Source organism: Gavia stellata, chromosome 2 (genome assembly GCF_030936135.1).
Source record: "Gavia stellata isolate bGavSte3 chromosome 2, bGavSte3.hap2, whole genome shotgun sequence".
In the NCBI taxonomy this organism is placed as follows: domain Eukaryota; kingdom Metazoa; phylum Chordata; class Aves; order Gaviiformes; family Gaviidae; genus Gavia; species Gavia stellata.
In genome coordinates, this window is record NC_082595.1 from 15280763 (window position 1) to 15307813 (window position 27051).

General features: G+C 41.4%; 1 protein-coding gene across 1 annotated transcript in view; it reads right to left on the minus strand.

The window, feature by feature from the left end:
• SRBD1 (S1 RNA binding domain 1) overlaps nucleotides 1-16758 on the minus strand; it is a 131994-nt gene extending 115236 nt beyond the window's left edge. The window contains exons 1-9 of the mRNA XM_059832486.1: nucleotides 16698-16758; nucleotides 11996-12186; nucleotides 10510-10592; nucleotides 9915-10080; nucleotides 8507-8869; nucleotides 6884-7050; nucleotides 5847-5964; nucleotides 5565-5703; nucleotides 1124-1220 (exon numbers count right to left, since the gene is read on the minus strand). Coding sequence (XP_059688469.1) covers nucleotides 1124-1220; nucleotides 5565-5703; nucleotides 5847-5964; nucleotides 6884-7050; nucleotides 8507-8869; nucleotides 9915-10080; nucleotides 10510-10592 — 1133 coding nt within the window. The 5' untranslated portion in view covers nucleotides 11996-12186; nucleotides 16698-16758. The remainder of the gene's footprint in view (nucleotides 1-1123; nucleotides 1221-5564; nucleotides 5704-5846; nucleotides 5965-6883; nucleotides 7051-8506; nucleotides 8870-9914; nucleotides 10081-10509; nucleotides 10593-11995; nucleotides 12187-16697) is intronic.
• Nucleotides 16759-27051: the final 10293 nt, after the last annotated feature.

Genomic DNA, 27051 nt, shown 5'->3' on the forward strand with positions numbered 1-27051 from the left:
CTTCACACAACAAATCTTGGGAAGTTGCAAAAAAATTATAGCAGTTATCTATTTTATAGAAATGCAACATCTCTCTTGAATCTGTCCAGCCTCAGAATTAATTTCTTGCTTTGAGCACTTCACACTCATAAAACTTTCCATTATTTTTAGGAGTAACAGGGATCCCAAACAGGTAGCTTCCTGAATCCTCTTCATGATTATTATGCATACAACACACTTTAGATCAACAGGATATATCTGGAGAGCACTGTGTACCAAAGTAAGGAGCTTCTAGTGGTCAAAAGAATGACAGTGATAGTCTGGTAATGACAGCACAGCCTTTACAAAACAACCGTGTCATTGAAATTATCACATTGCTGTGCTCTAGCCTTTTGATGAAGTTGGCCATTACTCACGATAAACAGCAAACAAAAGACAACTAAACAGAACTGAGCAGATTCAAAGCAACACTGCATGTTCCTAAGAAGGTATCTGTTCTTTCATAATCCCGTACTGTCCCAGATGGTAGACAACAGAGGAAAAAAAAAAACAACAAGCAGCTACTACTCTATCACATCAACCCCCCCGTACATGACAAGTAACCTTGAAGTCATTATGTAATGTAAGAAAACTTAAAGTCAGCTAACAGTCAAAGGATCAGTAACTCCTGCTTTAAAACCAGTCACATTTGCTTGCCTGATTGTCTTCCAATGGCAAAATCAACCACCACTGCATGCTAATTACACTCACTGGTGTCAAGCAGTAAATATTGGAGCAATAATAAATAAATAGCAAATATTGGAACAGATACACCTCTGGAAAGTCATAGCTTGAAGGAAGTGCAAGGAGAGAAAACTTTCCCTTACAGATCACTAACTGCAAGGGAGATACACTCTATATGGAACAGTCTTTGGGAGTCACAGTGTCATGCCACGCTCACAGGAGATTTCTCCTCCACTGATAGCCAGACGGGCAGAAAGGCTAAAGAACATCTCCAGCAAGTGAAGGAACAGACCTAATGCAATCTCACAGTAACACTTTTCACATCATTAAAAAAAAATGAATTGCATATCTGCACACTAGGACACTGAATCTTACCATGTAACCAGGAAAATTTAGAAAATAAAAAAATAATCAAACTTACAATTTCCTGATAAAATCCAGTGTATCTTTATCTTTAGCAAATATGTCGGCTAAAATATGCTGTACTCCAGCCTCTACTTCCTGGATAGTTGAAAGTCCTTAGAAGAAAAAACATTTAAAAGTTATTAAAAAAAACCCTAATATGAAAAATTACTTTACACAACTGCACAAGCACTAATAAAATATACACAAGCTGAAAGAAAACTGATGCAATATATCTGACTAATTTTCAGCAGTTTCAATGAAGAATCCTAGTTCATTAGAATTTTTTTAACTAAAGTTTCCTTTCCAAAACATATGAAACAATTTTTAATGAGCCTAAAGTGACCAATGCAGTATCATAAATCAAAATGACATTGAGAGAAAAATAATAATAATTTTGTGACTTTGATGCTAACAGATCTTGACATTTACGATGCAAATTAATTATTTACAACAGTAAAAATTGGATATTCAAGTATAATTTTTGCAGTTATAATAAAATGAGTAATCACAGCACAAGTTTACACATTTTGCTACTGATACAGAAACTGCCTAAAATTTTTTGCAGGCAAGCCTGTCCTTTCTCTGTGTAATGGTTTCATATTTCCACTGGTTTGTAGCAGGAGTTTGCACAGTGACAATTCTGAGGCCAGGGTACCCTCATCCTCTCCCATGAAACACTGTTCAAACAATGAAGTTATAAAATGTCTCCATATACAAAGTATTCTAGAGAGCTGATAACAGAATCATTCAGCTTTCCAACACACGGAACCATCCCTCACTTCAAAAGACCAGAGGAGGCGGCACAGCATCCTCCTTAGCACAGCGGCTGAACTGGACCAGGACCAGAAGGTAATGAAATAAAACTTCCACCTTGTATTTTAAAATCAATATATCTAACCCTGTTTCTAGCAACAGTCATTAACAAATGCTTCAGAGCAAAAAGCAAGAATCCTAGAGTTGGCAGATGCAGGATTAGCTGTCTCCTTCAATGCACATTATTTTTCACTCTGCTGTCTGATGGACTATCAATATCTTGGGAAGAGCTTTATTAACACCATTTTAAAAAACTGCATAGCTCTAATAACTAATATTGTTATTGAATCCAGAACCCTGCTTCTGAATGGGCTGTAGAGTTACACACTATAAAAAATTAATCTTGCCCTTTTTTAAAAAGTGGAAGTTAAACTTACCTGCCAGAAAGAAAAATAAAAGTATGAGAACAAGAATATGTTATTAAATGCCTGCACTGATTAGAAGTTGTGGAATTTGGCTCTTTACATCTATGAGTTGGGGAGGTCCCGGACAACTGGAGGATTGCCAATGTGTCACTCATCTACAAGAAGGGCCGGAAGGAGGATCTGGGGAACTACAGGCCTGTCAGCCTGACCTCGGTGCCGGGGAAGATTATGGAGAGGCTCATCTTGAGGGCGCTCACAGGGCTTGTGCAGGACAACCAAGGGATCAGGCCCAGCCAGCACGGGTTCATGAAGGGCAGGTCCTGCTTGACCAACCTGATCTCCTTCTATGACCAGGTGACCCGCCTTAGTGGATGAGGGGAAGGCTGTGGATGTTGTCTACCTGGACTTCAGCAAAGCCTTTGACACTGTTCCCTACAGTATTCTCCTGGAGAAGCTGACGACTCGTGGTTTAGACAGGTACACTCTTTGCTGGGTTAAAAACTGTCTGGATGGCCGAGCCCAGAGAGTGATAGTGAATGGGGTGAAATCCAGTTGGCAGCCGGTCACAAGCGGAGTCCCCCAGGGCTCGGTTTTGGGACCGGTCTTATTTAATATCTTTATTGATGATCTGGATGAGGGGATAGAGTGCTCCCTCAGCAAGTTTGCAGATGACACCAAGTTGCGCGGTTGTGTTGATCTGCTGGAGGGTAGGAAGGCTCTGCAGAGGGATCTGGACAGTCTGGATCGATGGGCCCAGGCCAATTGGATGAAGTTCAATAAGGCCAAATGCCGGGTTCTACACTTCGGCCACAACAACCCCAGGCAACGCTACAGGCTTGGGGACGAGCGGCCGGAAAGCTCCCCCACAGAAAAGGACCTGGGGGTGTTGATCGACAGCCGGCTGAATATGAGCCAGCAGTGTGCCCAGGTGGCCAAGAAGGCCAACGGCATCCTGGCCTCTATCAGAAATAGTGCTGCCAGCAGGAGTAGGGAGGTGATCGTGCCCCTGTACTCAGCACTGGTGAGGCCGCACCTCAAATCCTGTGTTCAGTTTTGGGCCCCTCACTACAAGAAGGACATTGAGGTGCTGGAGCGTGTCCAGAGAAGGGCGACGAAGCTGGTGAGGGGTCTGGAGCACAAGTCTGATGAGGAGCGGCTGAGGGAACTGGGGTTGTTCAGTCTGGAGAAGAGGAGGCTGAGGGGAGACCTTATTGCTCTCTACAATTACCTGAAAGGGGGTTGCAGAGAGGTGGGTGTGGGTCTCTTCTCCCAAGTGACAAGTGACAGGACTAGAGGAAATGGCCTCAATTTGCGCCAGGGGAGATTCAGACTGGATATTAGGAAAAAGTTCTTTACTGAGAGAGTGGTGAAACACTGGAACAGGCTGCCCAGGGAGGTAGTGGAGTCACCCTCCCTGGAGGTATTCAAGGAGCGTGTAGATATGGCATTGTGGGATGTGGCTTGATGGGCATGGTGCTGTGTGGTGTGCGTGGGTTGTTTTGGTGTGGGTTGTGGTGTTTTGTGGGTGGTTTTTTTTGTGGGTTTTTTTTTTTATGGTTGGACTTGATGATCTTACAGGTCTTTTCCAACCTTATGATTCTGTGAGTTAGTGTTTCGTGTGGTATAAGTAATGTAACAACAGAATACAAAGATAAGGGAATTATAAAACATGCATTATAATGAATATGAATTATTACGAGACACTCAAGTACCAGAAGCGTACACAGCGACATCATTTTAACTCTAGCACAGAATTTGAATGAGATAGAACAGACCAAAACCAATCAGGATTAAAGAAATAATCAAAAAGTTCCCATTCAACAAGCACCACTCATATGGGCATTAACTGTGTCCATTGTAAAAACAGCACATTCTTGTTTAATTAGAGAAATATTGGACCATGCATACAAGTAAAAGGAAGAACAAAATTTTCTGGTGAGCCTACTTCCACAACTTTCAAATATCTGGCTTTGATACATGAACTGCTGTTTTTATTTCAGTTTATTTTTAGTATAAGTTTAAAAACACTGAGAATTTAAAATAACTGAATATTAAGATTTGATGAAAACTTTTCTGCACAGCAAATGGCTCATCCCTTTCACAGATATTCACTCTGATCTCAAACTGTATATAGGTTGTCAGCCTGGCTCCTGAGTTGATAAAAGTGACCCAGTTCATGTATGTATGTAGTTTCTGATACGCCTTTCAAATGGTAACCATTATATAAACCTAAGCAACATTGTTTTTAGCAAAAAACTGAAAATAGGTGTATCAATTCTAAAATTGAAGTGTTTATGCTGTGAATAGCACTCTCTTCTGAATAAATTTATTTGAACTTTCACCGTGAATATTTTAATTTGGCTCTTTAGACTCTGCCGGAATAGTCAGATACGTGGTTGCAATATACTGCTGTATGAAATAATGACATGCTAAAATGCAGAAATTAAAATATCAGAATATTTGGTAACTGTTTTTCAATGAAAAGTTAGGATCATTTTATAAGCAATATTGAAATAAAATAAAAGAACAACAGAAGTGGGAAGAGTAAGAGTCAGCCTCACCAGTAGGTTCAGCACTTTTATGTTAAAATTCAAAAATAAATGTTGGGGCAGAGAAGAAAAGCACTTCTCAATTTTAACACCATACAGAAGGCTGCAGCAATCTTCATATTTTATTGTCAGAGATTGCCCCCTACAGATTCACCCATAACTGCATTCACAAAGAAACACAATTCTGCAGTCTGTGTGTGACAATCATATCGTTAAAGTTCCTACTCAAATTCCAGAGACTACATCTTCTCCAACCCTTACTGTCATTCAATAGCAAAAACTCTCTCCTGCTCACTCCCAGTCACCAAGGGCTGTTTTTACTAAGATGTGCTTTGATGGGTCACATTTACTTCAGTAATAAGTATGAGCATAAGCCCCTTATACAATCAGCATTGAATCTTCAGTAAACAAATCAAGTTAGAGTAGAACCATAAAGAGGTCTTAAGTGTGCGGTGCAGTTCCCTCTCTCTTACCAGTAAATACAGATGTCAACTATACTCTTAACATCTCCAGACTTCTGTCTCTTGGTATACCAGAATTACTACTATTTACAGCACAGGAAAGGTTTGGGAGCCATGACATTAAATTTAAACTCTACCACATGCTGCTAAAAGAACTGTGGACTTTAAAGTAGTTGCATAATGCAACATCAGAACAATTAAGATAATTTCCCTTTTAAAACCTTTTCAGGCATTTAAGACATTACTGCTCATAGAAGCAGAGTACTTACCTTTGGTATTAGGTCTAATGTAAGAAAAGAGATTGAGTTCCATAGGATTCTGCAGAAGTGAGAGAGCAGCAGGTTCTAATCCCAGCTGCTTGGCCCTCTGGGCTTTGGTGCCTTTACTCCCAGTTTTATAAGGTGCAGACTTAAAACAAACAAACAAAAAATACAGTTATTAAAAGTCAAGGAAGTATTTCAGTCATGCTATGTACTTTGCATTATGCACTATTTAGTTAAGCAAGATTACATTTAAACTAAGGATGATCTGAAAAAGACTAGTGTACTGACCACATGGTCTAATTCTTCCAAAGTTCTGCAATTTAATAATGCTGTTAAAAGGCATCCAGATAATTTCCCTTCTTTCTTCAACTTCTGTATCATTGTATGCGTCTTCTTTGCAACAGTACTAAAACGAAGAGATTGATATTAAGTCACATTTCATGGCGGATTAAAAAGGTTATTGATTGTGACCTTGTTTGTTACACTGCTGAAGCTCTCTCAACCCCCTGAAGATTGTTTCTCATGCTAATCCTCAACAAAAGAAGTATGACAATCCAAAAAATGTTTTTAACTATTACTCTCTTTCTCCAGTTAGTTCAAAACTGTATCAGAATATCTTGTGGTAGCTTTAAGCAAAAACATCAAACAATACACAGGCAGCAAAGGTATTTTGTTATAATTTAAATTACTTGTTCAGACAAGAACTATCTCAGGCCACTTTCCTTCTTTGGAAAGAGTCTCCTGCTAGGGGATAGCCAGGGAGTACAAGGAGGAAGACACTATGTTGACAGAACATCTGGCAAGTCTGTTCCCTTGCCGTCTCAAGAACACACAGCCACCCAAAAGCAAGGAGTAGTGAAAGCAGTCTCATCCACCCCTGCAGTGGGCTTTGCTCATCATTTCTTTGCTGCAATGGTCCGTGACGGTTTAGCTCGCCCCCTTGATCCATTACAATCTCAAGAAGTGCTCTTCACTAGAGGCTTTGCTGTTCCAAGTGGGGAGTCAAGGGATTCTTAGTGATTCTTTTTCTAAGGGCACAGTTTACATCTAATTGGATTAGGTATCTCCAGGACCTGTAAGCTACTAAAACTGCAGAAAGATTAAGATCTTAATTTTTCTTCGGCAATTAATAATGCTAGATTTCTTGTTACTTAGAGTAAAAAACCCAGACAGGCATCAAGCATAATTACCTCAGTTTTAAACTTTCTTCTTTAGGAGTTCCTTTATAATTGCAGTGTGTACAAAATGCGAAAACAGGAACACAGAAGCAGCAGCCAGTTGTTACTTACCTCCCCCCAGATACCTGTCTGTATTAACTTACTTACCGTAGCTCTTCCAATGTTTGCTGCACTTCTCGCAAGGCATCAGCCTCCAGATTATTGATGAGTTCTTTTCGATACCGAGCAATAAAAGGAATTGTGTTTTCTTCTTGAAAGAGGCGAATTAAGTTTGCACATACCCATGGTTCAACATTTGTTATTTCTGACAAGGCCTGTCACAAGAAAAAAAAACAAGAAAAAACAAACAAAAAAAAAATTAAGGAAGGTGATAGATTGCTTTAAACAGCCTCTCACTCAAAGTTCAGAATATTATGCTGACCAGCAGAGACTACAGTCCCCTCTAAGACAGGATGCCAGGCTTCCCATGCATCCAGCCACCACACCCAGTACTTCAGAAAGACATGCAGCAACCAGTGTTTCCAGAAACTTGTAAGTACAGGAAAAAAAATATGCAGGAAGGAGTGCCTCTTGGGAACAGAAAAAAACCCAAACAATTAAAAAAAAGAACAGAAAGACAACAGACTCCACATGGCAACTCAGAAAACTTGGAACTTTTTTTAAAACCAACACTAACATACCTCATGGTTAAACAAAACAAACGAAACCCACAAACCCAAAGCTGATCCAACTCCCACTCCACCAATAATTGGAAACTAGCATGATATTACTAAAGGTTTCAAGATGAACCAAGCCTCACAAAGTTAAACATGATTTTGTACAAATTGGGCCTTCCAAAGATAAAGTTATAGCGTATTAATACCGAATCGACAACAAATTATCTAAGTACCTTAGCTTAGCAACATTTTAACTACCACTGTTTGTACTTCACTACAGTTATTCCCATAGAGGGCTGACTTAAAAGCCTTTCGACAGTTTTGCTCTGAAGCCTAAAAATATAACAACTCCCGCACAATCATATTCACTGCTTTTAGTGCATCAATACATAAAGATCAAATTCTCCATCTGCATTTCCAGGAATATTTTAGAAGACCTTCCTTAAGCAGGCAATATTAAGGATGATGAATAGGATGTACCCAATCTATGCCCATTCTGTTCATATTTAAATCTTCCATAACCATACCCAGCCTCCCAGAACAGAAGCTATCCTAAAACTGCCTTCATCTGAACAGCTTCAAAGTTAACATGCTACAAAAACAAAGATGATATCTCCCTTGATGTCACTGTTGTTCCAAGAATGCAACCTCCTCCTTGATGGTACTGTAAATTGATACACACTCTCAAATGAGTCGCTACAATTAAAAAATCCACACTAGATCTTAAATTCCGAAACTATGCACACAGACATCCCAAATCTTTCAGCACGCCTTCCTGTAGGAGTTTCAGTTGGCTATATGCACAAAAAACCCCATGTGCTGAGACAGAAGAAATGTGCAAACTGTTAACGTGCTAGCTTTATACTAAGGACTGCCTAAGTCACAGATATTTGAATAATATTAAAGTTTGAACTTTTAACAGTTACCAACCAACATTTATATTTATACATGTATTATGACAATTTAAGCAGAGGTTAAATGACTACTTAACAGCACAATGATTCTCTGACACTCCAACTGATGCCAAGAGGACTCAACTGTATGTTAGAATCTAAGTGCTAATTATGTAGGAAATGGTTTCACTGACACTTCAGAAAAGGAAAAGATCTCATACCTGTACAATATCCCAGTTCATTTCAAATTCTTCCTTTACTTTGTTGCCTCCCAGATTTTTTACTGGCTTTCCTTCAGGACACATAGTTGACTTAATCTTTTTAAAGGGTGGTTCATCAAATGCAAAATCCTCCTCAGATTTCTCATGTTTCACTTGATTTCCCACTACAGGAACGCTTGTTGAGGGTTTTTCATCACTCTCCAAACTCTTTACATCGTTCCCTTGGAATGAATTTATTTCCATTTTTTTCAGCACTTCTGGCTTTTGATTTAAAGTTTTTGGTTTAGTGCCTACATCTTCTTCCTTAGGTTTTATAAGTTGCATTCTACTATCTTCTGCAGGAGCAATAGGCAAGGATACATCCTGCCAAAAAACCATTGAAACCATATTAAGCATTGACTGTTACAAACTGGTTCAACATTTGCATTAAAACCTAGCAAGACTTGATACTAGACATCATTTTCCCAAGAGATGTCTCGGTCTGGCAGGGAAATGCCAAGCCAGAAATCAAGTAACCTGAAATACATCTTACATGGAGGAAAAGACACAAACATACCCAGCAGAACCGTGAGTTAAAAAGATCGAATAAAATTGTTCTGGAAAGACTTTAATTGGGCTCTCCTTCAGAAGACACTGGCCTACAGTCCTTGCCTCCACTCATCTCAACGAAACAGGGAACAGCAGTGCAGCGAAGCACTCTTCTAATGAGGTGTTAGGTGCAGCATGGGAACTGGAACTGAGATTTGGTCTAAGATATTGTTTAACCTTGAACAAGCCACACTTTCTTTCCCAAATTTCCCCAGAGACCTTCTTCAGAGTCCAAGACTGGATTTCTCAATATGCCACATATGTCAAAACATTCAGAAACATCAGTGTGAACCAGAACGACTGGCTTCTGTCATGACGTGATCTCTGATGTTAATCTTTGACAGAAGTAACTAACTTCTATTGAAGTGTATTTTACATTCATCATATTAAAACTGGGATCCTTACTGGCTCGAACAGCCATGCAAGGAAACGTAAGTACAGGCCTTTTTGTTGTGCTACCCAGCTGGTGAAAAGGTAGAAGACATCAAAGGTGCAACACAGAAACCAGAGATATTAGTGTTTAGTTTTCATTACAGAAAGAATAGAGGTATTTATTTCTTTATTTTTGTTGTTGAAAGATCTCCAGGAAAAACCATGTTTCATTATCATTGGCCAAAATTTTAAAGCAGGGCCCTTAGATCTGGGATACCTAAATACATAAGAAAGTCATGTTTATCTAACTTACTGAATATTCTCAGTAACAGTGAAATCAGATGAGCTGATCAGATTCAGGCAATGAAGTGAACCAGAGTTGGAAAAACTCTGCTCATGTTACTTGCCAACCACAGTAATAAAATGTCTCTTGCTTAGAGATACTCACCATTTCCTCTTTTATTGCTACCTTCTTGACCTTTTTCCTGACCACAGCTGACCGTGGAGCAGCAGCTTTTTTAGTTTTTGCCTCATTTTTCTTTGGCAACCGAGGTCTCTTGGTGATTTTGCTTTTTGGCTCCCACTCCTCCTCTTCCTCCTCTGATTCAGAGCTCCTGAAAAACAAATGAGTAAACAATACTGCTTTTGAGAAGAATAAAAAAAAATAGATAAGCAAGCCAGTCAGCATTTTCTGACATGAAAGGAAGCGAACAGGAAAAATGAACAGAAAGGTAGGCAGACTCAACAAATACAGGTCTTTCATGCTGTTGCAAAGCCAATGGCTGGAACAATTTACCAACCTTTCCTGAAGTTGGTCATGGGATGCGTACATACCTGATTCTGTTTGGACAACTGGCAGTTCAGTTACACCCTATCTTCACTGGGAGCATGAAGCAGAGAAGGTAATTTGTGTTTTATAATTGAAGTTTTGTGCAGTAAAACTTTTTAATCAACCTCTCAGAAACTGAGTGTTGTTCTTATGCAATTGCTCATGCTTAGCATAAACCTTTAAAAAAAAATCCTAAGGAAAAAAGTAATCTTACAAATTAAGAAATGAAGGTAGTTCATCATCTTCTGATGTAAGGGCTTTGGCTCCAGATTTCACCCGCCTTGGTAGAGATGACATCTGAAACAGAGGCGAGAAGAGAGAAATAGAACATTTGGTTGAAGTTGTATTGTCTTATTCAGCTGTTTAACTCACTGCCAGGAGTGCCCTCATAATGTCTTCACCAATCACAAAAGTTACCTCTAGAACAGGTTTGGATTTCTTAGTATCCAAGAATTTAGGCCACAGCAGCACACATTCAACAATCTTTTCAATTGAGCAAACAGACAAACCAGCACTATAGCCTCTCAGATTCTTTTTTTCTCCAGAGACAATTATTTGGCTTGTATGTAAAGCTATCCTAGCAAAAAGAGTACTGGTTCTCAGACGTATTATTGGGTGTCACTTACATACTGTGCCAGTTTTTTCTCTGTCAATCTAAGAAGCACAGAAAATAAAATTAAGATCTAGTAAAGTGAGCTTGCATATGGTTTTGATGTGAACAGGACTACAAGAAGATTGTCCATTTTGATCCAGAATTTCACCTTTAAAGACTATCCATTGCTTGTATGCATAATAAAAACAATTTTGAAAGAGCTGCTCATAAACATGTAAAAAGTACATAAAACAATTACCAAAGGTAAAAAGAGAAGGCACAGACTTTCTCCTGACCCAAGATTCACACCTAAAATAGCTGCATTTCAGTTAATCAGTTATAGATTTTTTGGCAATGGTTGGGCCCATGAGTTTCAGTAATCATATTTGGCAGGTTTAGTTAGAGAATTTTAGGTACCCTCAAAATTTTACCTGCCAGAAAATTTTAAAAAATAAAACAAAAAACTATAAAGCATTTCTATAACTATAAAACTCATAAACATATTCAGCTGGCTGTCGAACAACACCCCCAAGTCCTTTTCTGCCAGGCAGCTTTCCAGCCACTCGTCCCCAAGCCTGTAGCGTTGCATGGGGTTGTTGTGACCCAAGTGCAGGACCCGGCACTTGGCCTTGTTGAGCCTCATACAATTGGCCTGGGCCCATCGATCCAGTCTGGCAGATCCCTCTGCAGAGCCTTCCTACCCTCGAGCAGATCAACATACCCGCCCAACTTGGTGTCATCTGCAAACTTACTGAGGGTGCACTTGATCCCCTCGTCCAGATCATCGATAAAGATATTAAACAAGACCAACCCCAGTATCGAGCCCTGGCGAACACCACTTGTGACCGGCCACCAGTTGGATTTAACTCCATTCACCACAACCCTCTGGGCCCGGCCATCCAGCGAAGAGTGCACCCATTCAAACCATGAGCAGTCAGCTTCTCCAGGAGAATGCTGAAGGAAAGTGTCAAAGGCTTTACTGTCAGTAACAGGTCTGCATATCTGGGATGTTCCACTGACTGAAATCCCATTATATGACTGGTTAGAATACACATCTACCACAGGAAAACAGAAATCTCCACAGAACACACAAAAAAATATTACTCACCTTATTAGCTTCCCAGGTGACTTTTCACTGTCAGTTCTGAGACACCTGCAACTTCACCCAGCCACTCTGCTTCTCTGTTTTCCTCTGATCTTTATAGCTGAACAGTCATTACCATAGTCTTTATTTATTTATTTATTCCCATTACCTCAGAGGCATGAAAATAATGTTTCCATTTTATATTGTACTTTAATCTGTGATTGGGAGAAACAAAAAACTTACTCATGTTTGCAACACCAAGACCTACAGAATTATGTAACACCTGAGCCAGATGGATCTCTGATCCATGTTTTGCAGGCACTGGGACACTCTTCACATGCTTAGGTCTCACAGTTCTCTCTGTTTTCAAACGAGGTGTTTAGCTTACAATATCATTATCAGTCATATTTCTTCAGCTAATCTAACCAGGTGGGTATTTTTTAGTATTCCAGGCAATTCTGGAAGCCCGTGATCAGTTTTAACCACTCTAACCAGCTTCTTCATAGTTACCCATTGAATCATAGCAAGGAAGAAGAAAAAAGCCAACATGCATGTTGTCTCACCTGAGGTCAGCATCCCCGCTATATAACACCACTCTCTAAACTTTCCTGCCAGTTTTGGACACTCAGCATATCGCCATGATAGTTTTGGGGCTTACCCAAAAGCCTAGATAAAAGAAAAGCCTCATCCAGAAAGTCTTTTTTATGCTAATATTTCCCTCTCAACTCAAGTGGCCAAAGGCAGGGTCTCAAAGTATCTCAACATTTGTATTGTTATATTAAGTAAGATTACGGCAAAAGTAAAGCTTACTCTACAAAGTTAATTGTACTTCCTGCCATCCAACACCGGTGAGTGATTTAAGTCTTTGTATCAGCATAAGGATAGTATATCAGCTCCTTGGTTTATGATACCAGGCATTTTCCACATTCTTCATGAACAGATTAGTATTTGCTCCTACATCTTTAAATCCAATTACCATATAGCAAATATAAAAATAGCATAGGAAAGCATGAGATAGAATACAAAGTGATCTGTAATAAGGCTAAGTCTTTATGGGACAGTTCAATGTTTAGGGTTTTTTTTCCTTTAGATTTCTTGGATTTTCCACTTTAAAAAATAATTAGATCATCTTTTAAGTGTTTGTTCCAGTCCTTTGGAAAGCTGGAGAAGTAGTAAAAACACTTGATCCAGAAAATCAAAGAAGATAAGACCAGCACGGAATCTGTCCTCTGTCCCACTCATCAATATTGCGTCAGTTCTTACAAGCACATAGCGAGTTGGCACTGGCCTCAGATACATAAACTCCAAATTTAATTATATAATATAATCTACTAAATTTTCTTGAGTGGTAACTTTGTTCCTAAAGGCTTTTGTACCTGCACTTAAAGTTCATTTGAACGAAGGTTAAGATGTGAATTTAAAGCACAAAACTTATTTCAGAATAACTCTCCGTGGATACACAAGCCATGGTCAGAAGCCAAAATGGAGTTCTACAGCTCAAAATAAAAGCCCAATACCAAAGAGCATCTGTGAGATGAATATCAAAAATGGGTATCACAAAGGAAAAAAAAGTATCACAATATTTCACTGTGAGGTGGGGCCAGGTTATAACCACCTCCCCTTCTAATAATGTATACATCGAACTAACTGTACTTCATATTTGTAGAAGAAGAATCTTGCAGTTGCTACATATATTCTTTTTGTTTACAAAGAATCATTTGTTTGTTCAAATCCACAAATGTACTTCTGATTTGATTCCAAATTGCCAGACAGCTGTCTGCTAAATTTTCCTCCTGAGCTGCCTGCACTAGGGTGTGCTAACACCTACAGTTAATGACTAAGAAAAACAGTCCTTCTGTGATTCACTGCAGAGGGGGAGGCAGGGAAGAGGATGAAAAGCAACGAGCCTAAATGCCACTGATGATCATGAATAACTATTACAGATTTTCTTTTTTAAAAAAGGTTTCAGACTGTCCCTGGAGTGAGGCAGGAAGACTCAATAAACAGGCAAACACAGTTATGCTCCACATGGGGCGTCTACAATGCTGACTGCACTGACTACATGACAAGGCAATCAAACAAGCTATTGCCTGGTCCGTGCTCTGCTTCTACTGGGATATGGTCCCCCATATTGCCTGCCTCAAGTGTTAAGGGAGCTTGGAAAAGCTTTATTCACCCTCCCGCAGCATGGTGGCATCAAGACAGTGTGAAGTTGGCCACTTATCTCCTATTATATTTTCCAGATAGACTGGCCTCCTATTATATTTTCCAGATAGACTGGCCTCAGTGGGAAAACTGCCTTTTACCTCTTTCTTCTCTGTCACCTCCAGGTAACCATACACAAAGTGAGGGCTGGTTTCTACTTTGAGGAAAGAAATTATAGCTTGCATAGGTCTGTGTCCCCTTCCAAATCCAGAAAAGTCCCATAGCTGTAGAAGAGCCAATTACAAAACTGACTGCTTCTTGAAAAATGAAGAGTAACCAATTTATACCAGACACAAGTCAGAGTAAACTTTTTTCCCCCTCCTGTGTCAGTACTGCTGTACCTTATTGCAGGTGCTTGCAGTGCCTGGATTACTGGTGTCTCCTGTACTCATCACCTGAAGGAAGTAAACTTTTTTCTTATTTTATATATGTTGTTGAGAACTTTGCAGTCATTAAAAAAAAATGTTGTTCCTTGAGAAAGAGTTCTTAATCATCTTACCAACAGTATTTTACTTCCATGCCAGGCAACAGGAGCTAGGAGCTAGAAACTTCAGCCTTCTTGCCTACAAACTTTAGCTCCCAACTCCTGCTTCATTTCAGATTGGTCCACATACAATATTTTGCCTCTGTCCAACAGGCTGAAACCTTAACACTGAACCTTCACACTAGACCCTTGATCCCCTGTTCAAGAGAATCAAAACTCTTCTGTTCGTCCATCTCCCAAACAACAGCATGAAACATCATTGCTTGAAACACCTGAATTCTCTTTGCTTCACACACTCAGTCATCACTAAAGCCTTGCTTCTCCACAAAACCCAAAACAGTTACAGCATGTTCTTCAGAAGTACTTCCCACTTAAAAATGAATGACGACTTTGCAGAGCTATTATGCTGTCCAGGGAAAAAGAGCTGAAACTATTTAAATCATTGCTATTATAGATAAATGTATCTCCCAGGCCTACTATCCAAATAGTTTGGCATCCGTTTTGTTGCCAGTTCTTTTGTTCCCATCACTTCTATTGTCTGCATCCAATGCAGAGCTCCACAATGCATTCAAGCCATCCTGATGGCTGTAAATAGCACATTTCTCCCTGCCTGTCAGCTACTCATTAAAATAAGGCTAGTGTAGTTTGGTGTTGGGCCATCCCAGGAATAAAGAACAGTGACAGGGTAGCTCTTCTTATACTTCACTGTACAGAATCTTAATATGGATATGCACAAAACATACAGCAAGGAAGTAACCGTTCCTCTGGTCTCTCTCCCCAAATAGGAGTTCTAGGCAGCATGTAGAATGTAAGTAGATTGAGGCTTTAAGGGCCTTATGTTAAAGAGCAATCCAAAGTCTCATTTAGAGACTGATATTCTCTTCAACCTCCCTATTGATGCAAACATACAACCCATTAAAAGTAAATTTCATCATATATGAATCCAGGTGGCATAAGCAACTGCTTGCAGAAAGAAAAGTTTAATAATAGTTTAAAAGGAATTAGATGAAAACACCCTCCCTGGCCCCACCACTCTCCCAAAACCCCCAAAAAAGCCCAGCACTAGCACAAGGCTATGTGTTGCAGCTCCACCATTAGAGCAACAATTTTCAGAGCCAGAAATTGCTCCAGTAACCCTAATAGACTGTGACATCTTCTACAGGGTACTTTAGAAAAAAATTGTATTTAGCAGTTGAAAGTTATAGAAAAGATTATACTTTCACAGTATGATCAAATGAACGCCATTATGGCAAATTTAAATCTCACAACCTTACTACATTAAGTCACATAAATCCCTCATAACTAGAGAAATATAGATCTGAATATCAACAAAGTCTACTGCACCTTATAACTCAATCAAATAGATTCTTCTACCTGAAGGTGCGGGATTTAAAAAAAACAAACAACAGAGAACCAAACAAACACAACACCACCACCACACATATACTTGGAAACTAATTTAATTTCAGTAACTGCAAAAAAATCCCTCTCCAGAAGAAAAGGACACAGAAACTTCTAAAGCTCTTTTCCAGTTAATCTAAAGTAATGCATCCTTCCAGAAAGGAAATCTGCCTATGCAGGAAGCTTCTCAAACTTTGCTCTGCAGTCTCTGCTTTTCTAGCATGAAGAAAACAGCGAGTAAAATAGAATTTTGCATTTTAGCTTTTTCTTAAATCACACAGTACTAGCCAAACGACAGTTTATTATAAGACCAAGCATCTGGGGCAGGACATAAAAAGCACTATGAATCCCACATGACAAGTGAATTTCAGACCATTATTAGTAGCAGCAGAATGGCCCACTTCAATAATTATATGTAGGCTCTCAACAGTTTGATTCTGCTTGTCATTTTAAGACACCTCCACCACATGCTAGAATAACATCCTAAGAAGAAATCGAAGTGTGAGCATACTGTCAGCAGCAAAAATGCTATGCAGACCAATGGTAGGGACTTGTATGGAAATTGTTGTATCACTCCAGAAGCTTGTTATCGCCTGTAACAACTAAGTTGCACTTCAAAACATAAATCCAACTTACTGTAATCCTCTCGAGGTTAAAACCTTGGAGAACTCCCAGACACTTTTGCTCAGAGAAGCTGGTGCAGTAGATTTCCAAGGACTTTTCCTGCATAAAGCCAGTCAGGACTGCCTGAGAAAGGATCACAGACACAAATCAGGAGACTCCAGTGCTAACTGGAAAATTACAGCCAGAAAGAAAGGGAGAGACATACAGCATACACACACACAGCAAAACAGTCCCCAACGCTAATCAGAAAGGAAACAGTATAAGACTAGTAGGAGTACCAGTTACTGCTACTACTTACAGAAGTACCACCAAAAAGGCAAACCACCAAGGTTGTGCCCTTTGAAAGCACACTCTCCTCCAAGCCTGTTTCTGTAACTAGTTGTCCCACTGAGGAAAAGGAACAACCTGCGTTATGCAGCAGCCTGTCTATGAATCAGAAGGGGTGTGCACAGGATGGCGGAGGAATGAACACTTTCCATGCAGTTTTTTAAAGCACTTATCTCAAATCACCTATGAAAACAGACAACATTACCCAAAACTAGGGGGATACTGCTTATGATTCAGTAACAGACTGCTACATCATTTGCAGCTACTCCTTTCCTCCAATCCAGCAAACTAGCCATAAGGTAACACTCCCATACAGCTTAATTTAACAGGATGTGTTTGCTCCTGAAGGATACGGAAGATGCACATCTGTTCTGCATGGGGACAGCCATAGCACAGTTCATCACAGCAGTAATATTCATTTAGGAGTCTTGCAGGCACAAGGGGAGTTGAGAGTAAAGCACTGTTGCTTGGTGACTCACTACCATCCAAATCACTGCTTTTCGGCCCAGAAACGTGACCGAGCTTAAAATACACTTTACGTACTTTGAAGCCCTATTCTTCCCCAGACGACACCCCACTTTCCTCAGGTCTGTTGACAGCATTCAGGAGGAAGGACTAATTGAACTAACTTCACCCCCCATGCCTGGTAAGGGCATCAGTTCCCCGGCAGAGCCACGGGCTTAAGCCCCCTCACAAGCCCCTTCCCACCCTCAAGGAAGGGGGGCACAGGAGGCATCCCAGCGGAGGCCGGGAGCCCCACACCCTCCTGCCCCAGCCCCGGCCCAGGTGCCCCGGCCCCCCCGGGGCGCTGCCGCCCGCATCCCCGGTCCCGCTCACCCGCCCCCCGCGGCTCTTGCACAGCGGGGCCGCGGGCACTATCCCAGGGCAAGAGGAGCCCCGAGCAACCCTCTCCCCCGGGCTGGGGGAAAGACAGGGAGCAGAAACGGAGGCCCAGGAAGAAAATGGCTCGTTTCCACCTGAACAACCGAGACAACAGGAAGCCCCCCGCCTGCCGGGCGCCGGGCCGCCGCCCACCCTGCCTCACCCGCGGCCTCGGCCCGGGCCCGGCGAGGGGCGGGAGCCTTCCCCAGACGTTACCCCCTGTTGCCGGCTGCCGCGTTTGAAAGGGCCGCCAGGGCAGCCATGGCGGAGCCGCCCGCCCGACGCGCCGCGGGGAGGAGCAGGAAGCAGCGGCCGCGCCGCGCCGCAGGAAGCGGGCACCGGAGGAGGGCGGGGTCGGCGGCTGCCCCGCCCACTGCCCCGCCCCGCGGCTCCCGACAGCCGCGGGGTGTTCGCGCGCGGTGCCGGCGGGGTCGGGCACCCCCCGGGGCGGCAGTGCCTACCGCGCTGCCCCGCCGCCCGCCTGCTGATGGCAGGCCCCGGGCGGACGGGCCGCGCTGCCGCCGCTAGGTGGCGCTGGGCGGCGGCCGCGGGGCGCGGGCCCGGGCCCTTAGGGGAGGGAAGCGGAGCGGAGCGGAGCGCTGGGTCCTCCCGTGCAGGTGTGGGTGTCTCTCCCCGTGCCTCGGCAGACCTGAGTAAGGGGGGCCGGTCAGGTCAGGTCTCCCCCCTCCCAGCGTCTTCAGGCGGGTGTCGGTTGCAGGACTCCCAGGGGAGGCCCATTCGCAGCAGCACCTCACACCAGGGCCTAACGCGGCCTCGAGGTGCCTCAGGTGCAACACGATGACGGCGTTTGGTGGTGGTTATCGGCTCTCCCCTTCCCCTCGTGTTGGTGTTTATCGGCTGTCCCCCTCGCGTTGCGCGGGACGAGGGTGTGAGGGCTGCGGGCCCGCGCCCCTGCCTCTGCCGCAAGGCGAAAGGATCAGCCGCCTTTCACTTAAACTAAGGACAAGGATTGGAGATGTGGAATGTCTACATTCAATTCTTGTTTGGTGGGAGTTTGAAAGGCGTTAGAAACGTTTCCACTGCTTCTACTAGCCAAAAAAACCCCCACTGTAAAGTGGGGTTAGTTATTTTTCACGGGGGTATTGGGAAGCAGAAATCATCCTTCTGTGAAGCTGAGATACTGTATCAAAGGTGACTGCAGAAGATGTAGAAATAAATACATGCCCTTTCTCTCAGCCCACTGAGTAGATAAGAGCATGTAGATCCAAATATACATAGGATGTTTGCATTCCTTTACCCATGCAGATTAGAACTTGCATTATTTTTCCTTATAACTACAAACATTTGAACTCGAGTGCTGGAAAAAGTGTCAAAGTATCAGTTGCCCATCTTAAAGTTTCATATGAAGTTACACTTCCCTGCAATCTCTGCATCTATTCCTTTTTCATCTATAGCTACGACTTAAATGTTCAGCAAGGATCCTGTGAAGTCCATCTCATATGTAAAGTTTAATGGGTCCTGGTTTGTGGAGCCATCGCTAGGAGAGTGGAGCAAGCAGGCTGTTACATTAAAGCCGCCTTTCGAGCTTCCATTACCCTAACAGGTCTTCTGCTTTGTATCATAAATATTTGTAACTTGTGGTCATAACTACCAGCCAGCTGTCCTCCAGCCTTGGAACAGCAACGTCTTAAATGTAACTAAGGTGTAATAAACTTAAATAATTCATAATTGTTCATCTTGACTTTGTAATAAATGTGTGTTTAACAGTCTGGAATTACTTTAAACACAATCATGTTCAATGCAGTCTCTCTGTGAAGTTTACCTGACCTCTATAGCTTTCAGGGGCCCGGAGAGAGACTTACGCACATACTTGTCTTTATGCATGGGGTTGTACCTCTGGTGCCAAATCTTCAGCTGATACAACCTGTCACAGCTCTGTTGATTTAAACAGGGCCTGGGATTTACACAAGTTGAGGACCTGACTCACAGATCTATTCACATATTTAAAGGTAGTTGAATGTGTAAGTGTTTGCAGGCTCGGAGCTGATTCACTTGGAATTTTGTCCTAGTAAGAGCTGAGCTAAGGGTCATTTAGTCCAATACTAGGGAAATATCCATTGCTAAGACTGAGCTGTTGTAATTTAACCAGCTAATGTCATACATAGGAAATCATGTTAGGACCTTAGACAGTTTTTCAGCTGAAACATCGTCATTTATAATAGGTAAGGTTCTGATTTTTTATTTTTCAGATCAGATGCTGCTCTTATGCCAGTGTGAAAACAACCTTTAAATATAGGAACTCAGTGCACTATATAACTAAGGACAAAAGATTGTGACTATAAATAGCTTTAAAACCATATTTAAATACTTGGTCTGATTATATTTTGTAATACTTACAGTGAAACTTTGTGCAGAATATAAAAATACTGCCTGTGTCATCTGACTCCTTTGATGCACTACATTAAAATTCCTATGTCTAAGTACATATCACGGAGTCAACTTTATTTCTCTTCTATTAATAGTTTGAAATTAGGTCACCGTTCTTGTAAGGATGGGCTAAGCCTGTACAACTGATTTTAAAGAAATTATCTATATAAAAATATTTGGGTTTTTTTTTCTCATGCTCACCTACAGTGACACCTTTCCTTATCCATAATCAGTAATTTTACTGTCTGTTCTGGCATATGTATGCTATGCTGGCAGGTTTTTTTAGGTTTGTTTATAGTGACCCCTGCTGCAAAAGATTAAGACTGATGTTTCTCTAAACCTTTAAAAAGGCATTTACCCAATTATTTCAGAGTTCAGTTCAAAAGAACCAACCAATTGTAAATTCAAGTTAAGTATCTAAAATTTGAAACTCACTAATTTGGATCATTTTCAATAACATTAGTCTAATCATACAAGGCTTTTTTCCTCTCTTACATGCGTAGGATTTACTTTCTAATGCAATGCAATATCGTTACAAAGTGAAATTGTTTTTCGTGTCCTAGATGTAATGCTTGTTCTTTGTGTTGTTGTTCTTTGATACGGGCTAGACTTGACACCAATAAACATTGTCTGAACTGCTGCATGTTAATGTTTTTAGTGCTCCACTCAGGGAAGCACATGCTTACTTTTATCTCTATTCAGGATAGCAAAATAGTAAAAAAGCAGATTAAAGCATAGGACTAAGTTTAAGCACAGATTACCCCTCTGGTTTCAGAAGCACTTCAGTGTCAGTCTATTCCAGTATTGCACTAAATAGAACGCTTTCTCAAGCTCAGGCTTAAAAATTCTTCAGCACAAGGTATGGGTATGTGCTCTTTTACAAGCAAAAGATCCACCTATGCTGTGCGTCGGCCAAAAGTTGTGTAGGCATAGCTAGTGCGGCACTTAAACTGAACTAATGGGCCTTGCTAACGGAGAGTGCATGAGCAGCAGCTTTATGCTGTTATGGCTTCCTAGCAGTCTGCAGGCTGGACAAAATAAGCATGTAATTGCTTGCAGAAGACACTCCAGGTACAACTACGGTTAAATCTCTCATCTATATATTAGTGTAAATGTTACCATACAAATACATATGCCTGATATGCTTTTTTAAAGCTGTGTTTAAAGACTGTTATTTAGGCTGCAAAGCCAAGCAAAAAGCCACACTTGGAGCTCCCTGTGTAATCTTTATACTGCCCTTTGTGCAAATACTTACTGATGCAGGGAGCATCCCATGGAAAATTGTGAGACTATCATAGCGAAATAACCACAAGGAGGCAGATTTCAAATCTGACGAGGAACCCAAATTGTCCCTTCCTCCCCACTGAGTCCTTCATGTTGCATTCTCAGTAGTGTTCTCATACGGCTGAGTGCAATTTCCTAAGCCTGATAGAAAGGTAAAAGCTACATTGAGTGCAGTTGTCCCATATGCTATATTACTTGTGGGAACTGAATCCTATATCTTTTCCACAGTAGCCATAGTTCAATATAAAACGAGTTAAATTTGTCATTTTAGTGTAGGATGATGGTTTATGGGTCCTAAGAGTGGTCAGTGGGAAGAAACTCAGCATAGCTGCATTTCTTTCTTTTTTTCTGGGAGCTGGAAAATTGGTGCCACCTGAAATATTAGAAAGGGAGGTGAGCCAGCGGGGCAATGTGCTGGGTCTTCCTCTCTTCTCCTTGAGAACTGGAGGAAATCCAGTCCTTTGTGGTGTTCCCGAAAATTTGCTGTTGGGAGCAGATGCGGGATTACTTATGGTATGAGAATGCAACCTGGTTCTTGGCCACATTGCAGTAACGTGCTGAGGGTCGTATGGTCTGTACTCAGGCTTCATAAATAATGTAATCCATACTCCTGTTTCCTCCCTCAGCGCTTTGGCAGCTCGTGAGTTAGCTTCTTCTGCAGCCATTACTGCTGCTTTGGTGATGGTGTTAGCTGAACCATGAGATGTTCATGTGTTTTGTTATCATCTTGGCAGACTGACAAAAATTTCCTTAGGAGTGCAACTGGGAGAAGAGAATCAGTGATTTTTAACAGTCCATTTTTCAACAAAAGGTGACAGCATGCAATGACATAAAGGTGCATGTACATAAAGGAGGCCAGAAAGACAGGAGAACTCTGCCAGTGCCCTTAGCTTGTCAGACACCGGAAAGCCCCAGTCCATAAGTAAGATAACTGCATGAACCTAAGCTAATGAGCACTGCTGCGAGGCAGGGTATGTTAGTTTGGGCATGGTGCCACATTAACATGACTCTACATCTTCCAGGCAGAAGCTAGCTTATGTCTGGGCAGCTCAGAGCATGAGTGGAGCTTGCTTGTATCTGTCTGCACCTGTCTGCGTGGCCTTGCAGAAGAAAAGCAGAAGAAAAAAGCAGTAATTTCCCAATTAATTAGGAAAGGTCTTTTGCAAACAATGCAGTCATAAGAGCATCTGCCAAAAAAAAAAAAAAAAAAGCCCTGTTTCAAAACCTCCTCAATTTCTCTTTGTCTACAAGACCTAGAAGAACATGGCCCGTGCTGAGCCTACTGTCCATCTTGCCAATATACTCTCAAAGTGCTTTTGTAATCCCCATCTGGTTTTGTTTTCTTCTGTTTCTTCCTGCCTTATATTTATATTGAAATGTCTCTGAGAAAGAGACCATCTCACTGCCTGTCTTTGTACAAACATAGAGTGTGATGGCATCCTTATCTGTGCCTCTGACTCCTGAACACTGTTGTGTGCCCAGCAGCGATATGGGTGATCTGTATTAAGTAACCATTTCATCTGGGACTGATAGAAATGTCAATCAGCAGAAGCAGAGATCTGTCAGGTAATAGTTTGCACTGTATTCATATTTTCTACTTGCCAGCTGGACAAAGCACCAACATTTTTGTTTTGTGTGGTAATGAGCGCCTGTAAATGGAAACTCCATGTCACTGTTACTTTCGCCACTACTGCAAGGTTCTCACTTTGGTCAGATAGTTAGACCCTACCTTTAGCCTATGTCCTGCCTATCCAGAATACTAATGTGACCTCCACCATTGCGCACTTTGAATGCCCCACAGTCTTTAACAGTCTTTATTGTGATGCCTTCTCAAATTGAGGGTCCTCTATGCTCAGATCCGAAGTTCCACTTTGAAGAAGACACTGCAACCAACTTTCTTAGTCCAACACCTACAGAATCTACTGGCCATAGCTGTGTAATTGCTCTGTACGTGTTTACAGCAGCTCTTCTTTGTGTGTGGGTAATGCAGGCTGCATGGTCCGTATGATGTAGAGTCCCTGTGCACATATAGGATGAAATACCCGTTGTCAGAGTGCATTTGAAGAGCTTCTGAATTGCTCTAGAAAGCACTAGTATTTATCCTCGCAGCCTTGTTATTTCCCTGTTGTGAAGGATGAAGGCACAGACAGATTATGTGCTTTGTGCAAAGCTAGAGAACTGTATCCTGCATCTTCAAAATCCATTGGTATTCCATACATGATCTGTTAACTGTACAGATGCAGAGAGAAAGATAGTGTGGCTCTTCTCCCAGTTGATCCAGAAACTGTTTTTGCAGCATTACTCCTGAAGCTCTGTTACATGCTAATATGTCCAGTCTACATACATAAGGCAATGGAAAAAGAACTAAGTCTTGGAAGGAAGGTAAGGGATACCAAAGGATGTTTAGACTCAAGTGTAGACTATTGTTCCTGCGTTACTGAATGTATCTATTTCAGAAGAGAAGATCTCTTCAGAATCAGAAGCAAATGGTGGCTTAGGGATTGCTAGAGGACAATTCTACTTCTGTAGAGGTCAGTTCTTGTTTCTGTAACTAAGCGTGCTCAAGATTATAGTAAACTTTTTTCTAAACTGCTACAGTTTTTTGGAAAAAGTCACATTTGGGGGAATGAGAACTGAAGTACTTCACTCAAAGTTAGTCCACTGAACTAGCAAAACCCATTATTCCTGTACTATTATCCATATAAAAGCATTTATCCTCTTTATTTTACCCCATATATATATTTGCCTAACAGTTCTCTGCATGAGGGACTAGGATGCCTCAGATGCAAATCAGAGTCTCCAGTTTCCTCTGCCGACTCTGCAGAAGCATCCAGGTCAGGACCTGCAACAGCCACGAAGCCGCGTGTCTTGTTACAGAGGGACCGAGTCCATCACTTCTGAAAACAGGAGACGATGTTGCCAAGTGGAGGGGCCTCAAGATGTGTCCATTATTCCCGTCAGTTTGAATAGCAGCTTAAGTGCTTATAAATTGATCAGATGCTTTCAGCAAGCTATGAAAAGGGTCTAGGGAACATTAATCTGAATCTCAATTTCCTTCTCAGCTACAGATGTCCTATGTGACCTTCGATGAGAGACTCTTTCTGTGCCTCGGTTCCCCATCAGTAAAATGGGGAACCAATAATGTTTCCTAAAATGGTGTGTGAGGATAGATAATGACTATGATATGCTCAGGTATTAGCACATAAAGGGGCTGCATAAGAATCTTAGATTTTAGTAACTGTAGCTTTTACAGGAAAATTCCTGCCAGAAAAATTTTGACCAGTCCCAGTCAGTGCATGGACAGTAACAGTATCTGATGTTTGCTATGTTCCCTACTTGTCTGCTGCTTACTGACACGACAGTTTATGCAAGCGTACTTAAACTGTTCTAACCAAGCAATCTGTGGGTAATTTTGAAATAAGAAAGTTTGTATATAGTCAAAATGGAGCCATAGTACCAGGTATCCTGATACAAATAATCATTTGGAGAACTTTTTTTCTCAGTCATCGCTTCCTCTCTTTTCCAATCTTCGAAAGCAAGCTGGTGCTTAAAAATTCAAAAGGCTTTAAGTGGGTTTTTATGCATGTGTCATGTCCAACTGTGAGTCATGGCCTTTATCACCTGCCTGAAATTCCACCGTCTTCAGCAGAGCTGTGGCTGGAGGTGCATTAGACTGATCCTAGGTGAGAGCTGAGAAAGATGCAGCCCTTGGCTGAAGGGAGAGATGCATTTTCCATTCAGCTCCAGCCCTTCTGGGACTGATGACTGCCGCCAACAGCTAGGCCATGGCGTGGCCTTCCCTGGGTGAAGTTAGAGCTTGCTTTCTGGTCGTGGTTGTAACGTGTGTCAGCATTTTTACTAGCATGGCAGCCTGCAGTTTTGTTAAACGTACTTTGAAAATGGTTCTGTTAGTAGTCCTAGTGACCATTCTTTTAAATAATTACAGTCAGTCTTGCCAACTCAGTCGCAATGTCTGTTCAGTTCAAAGTGTGTACAGTATTTTGTAACCAGGCCAGCATTTTGGAAGTAACATAAACATATGTAATGCCTCAACTTTGCTAGATTTAAAGCAATGTTGTTAGGTTCAAGAAACAGGGATCCAGCAACCTTGGCTTTAATAGTACTAGCAGGCCTAGAAAATGGCCAGTTTGGTTGCCTGTGTCTCTCTCTGTTATCCTGCAGTATTGCAAGTCATTCATTCTCTGACAAGAAGTTCCAAAAATTCCAGTGAATGGAGAATGTTGACACATAAAACTTGGTTGCTATTTCTGTAAAATAACTATGACAGTAACAACTATATATAGCCAGAAGTAATTGCTTCTGTAAATAAAATACCGGTGAACACGTTACAAGATTAAAGAGAAACTTTGGGCTTCCATCATAGCTATTGGCTGACTCCCACCCATATACACATGATGACTCTGCAGTCATAGCTCTGCAATGCCATGAGACTTAATTTAGGATATGCGTGGCATATTACACTTCCCCACATTCCTAAATGAAGTGTTCTTCCATTAGCTGCTTAGTTCTCATTTTAGCTGGCCACTTCACCTTTCATTGGTGAAGAAAAGTACAGTCATTTCACTGAATATATGCAATTATTTGTTAGTCTGACTTTCTAGTTAGGATTTATAAATGCATAATGAAGGCTTTAGGTGACCATGGGGATTTGGATGTATTATTTAGAGAATATTATTTTGAAACTCCCACTCTTTAAAGAAAGTGTCTTTAAAATGGCAGTTACAGGTAGTGAAAGTCAGATAAATTGCTAAAAGATTAGATCAGCAGTGATGTATATTAATAAATATGTGATAAATCTTTGAGAGGGAAGGTGATATTAAATAGTTTTAATACCATGCTGCTATAGAAAGATACACTGGTTAAATACCTTTGAAGGTAGATTTACAGTGATCTGTACCATTCAATGAAGGAGAAGAGTTATTGCCTGTAAACTGTGGGGTTTTTCCTTACTACTGCTGGTAAAACTAGAAAGCCTGCTCATCTTTTATACCTTTTATTGGTAGGGATTTAACAAGTTCACATGTGTATAGAGGGCACCTACATAAGGGTTTGAAAGTCCCTTATGTTTTCTTTCCTAGTCTGTCATTATTTAGCTGAAGCTGGTTTTGCATGTGGACCTTTCGGAAAGAATACAAGTCTATTCCTACGAAATACCTTTGCTGATTCAGTCCTTATTGTTGTTTCTACTAATATTATCATAAGATCTGGGAGCTGCTGTGATAGAGCAGGATCCTACCAAACTGTAGGTAGAAGAACAGCAGACTGGTATTGTGCGCATTTGTAGGTGTCACAGTAAAGGAGAGTTTTGAGTCTGAAGCCCCACAGTCAGATGGGCAGGTGTCTCCGGGGAACTCCTAGGCACAACGGCAGCATAGGAAAAGCACTTCTGTACTTGAATTAAAATGTAACAAAGGAGTTTTGCCTGCTTCTAAGAATCAGTGATCAGAGAAGTGTGTTGACACCT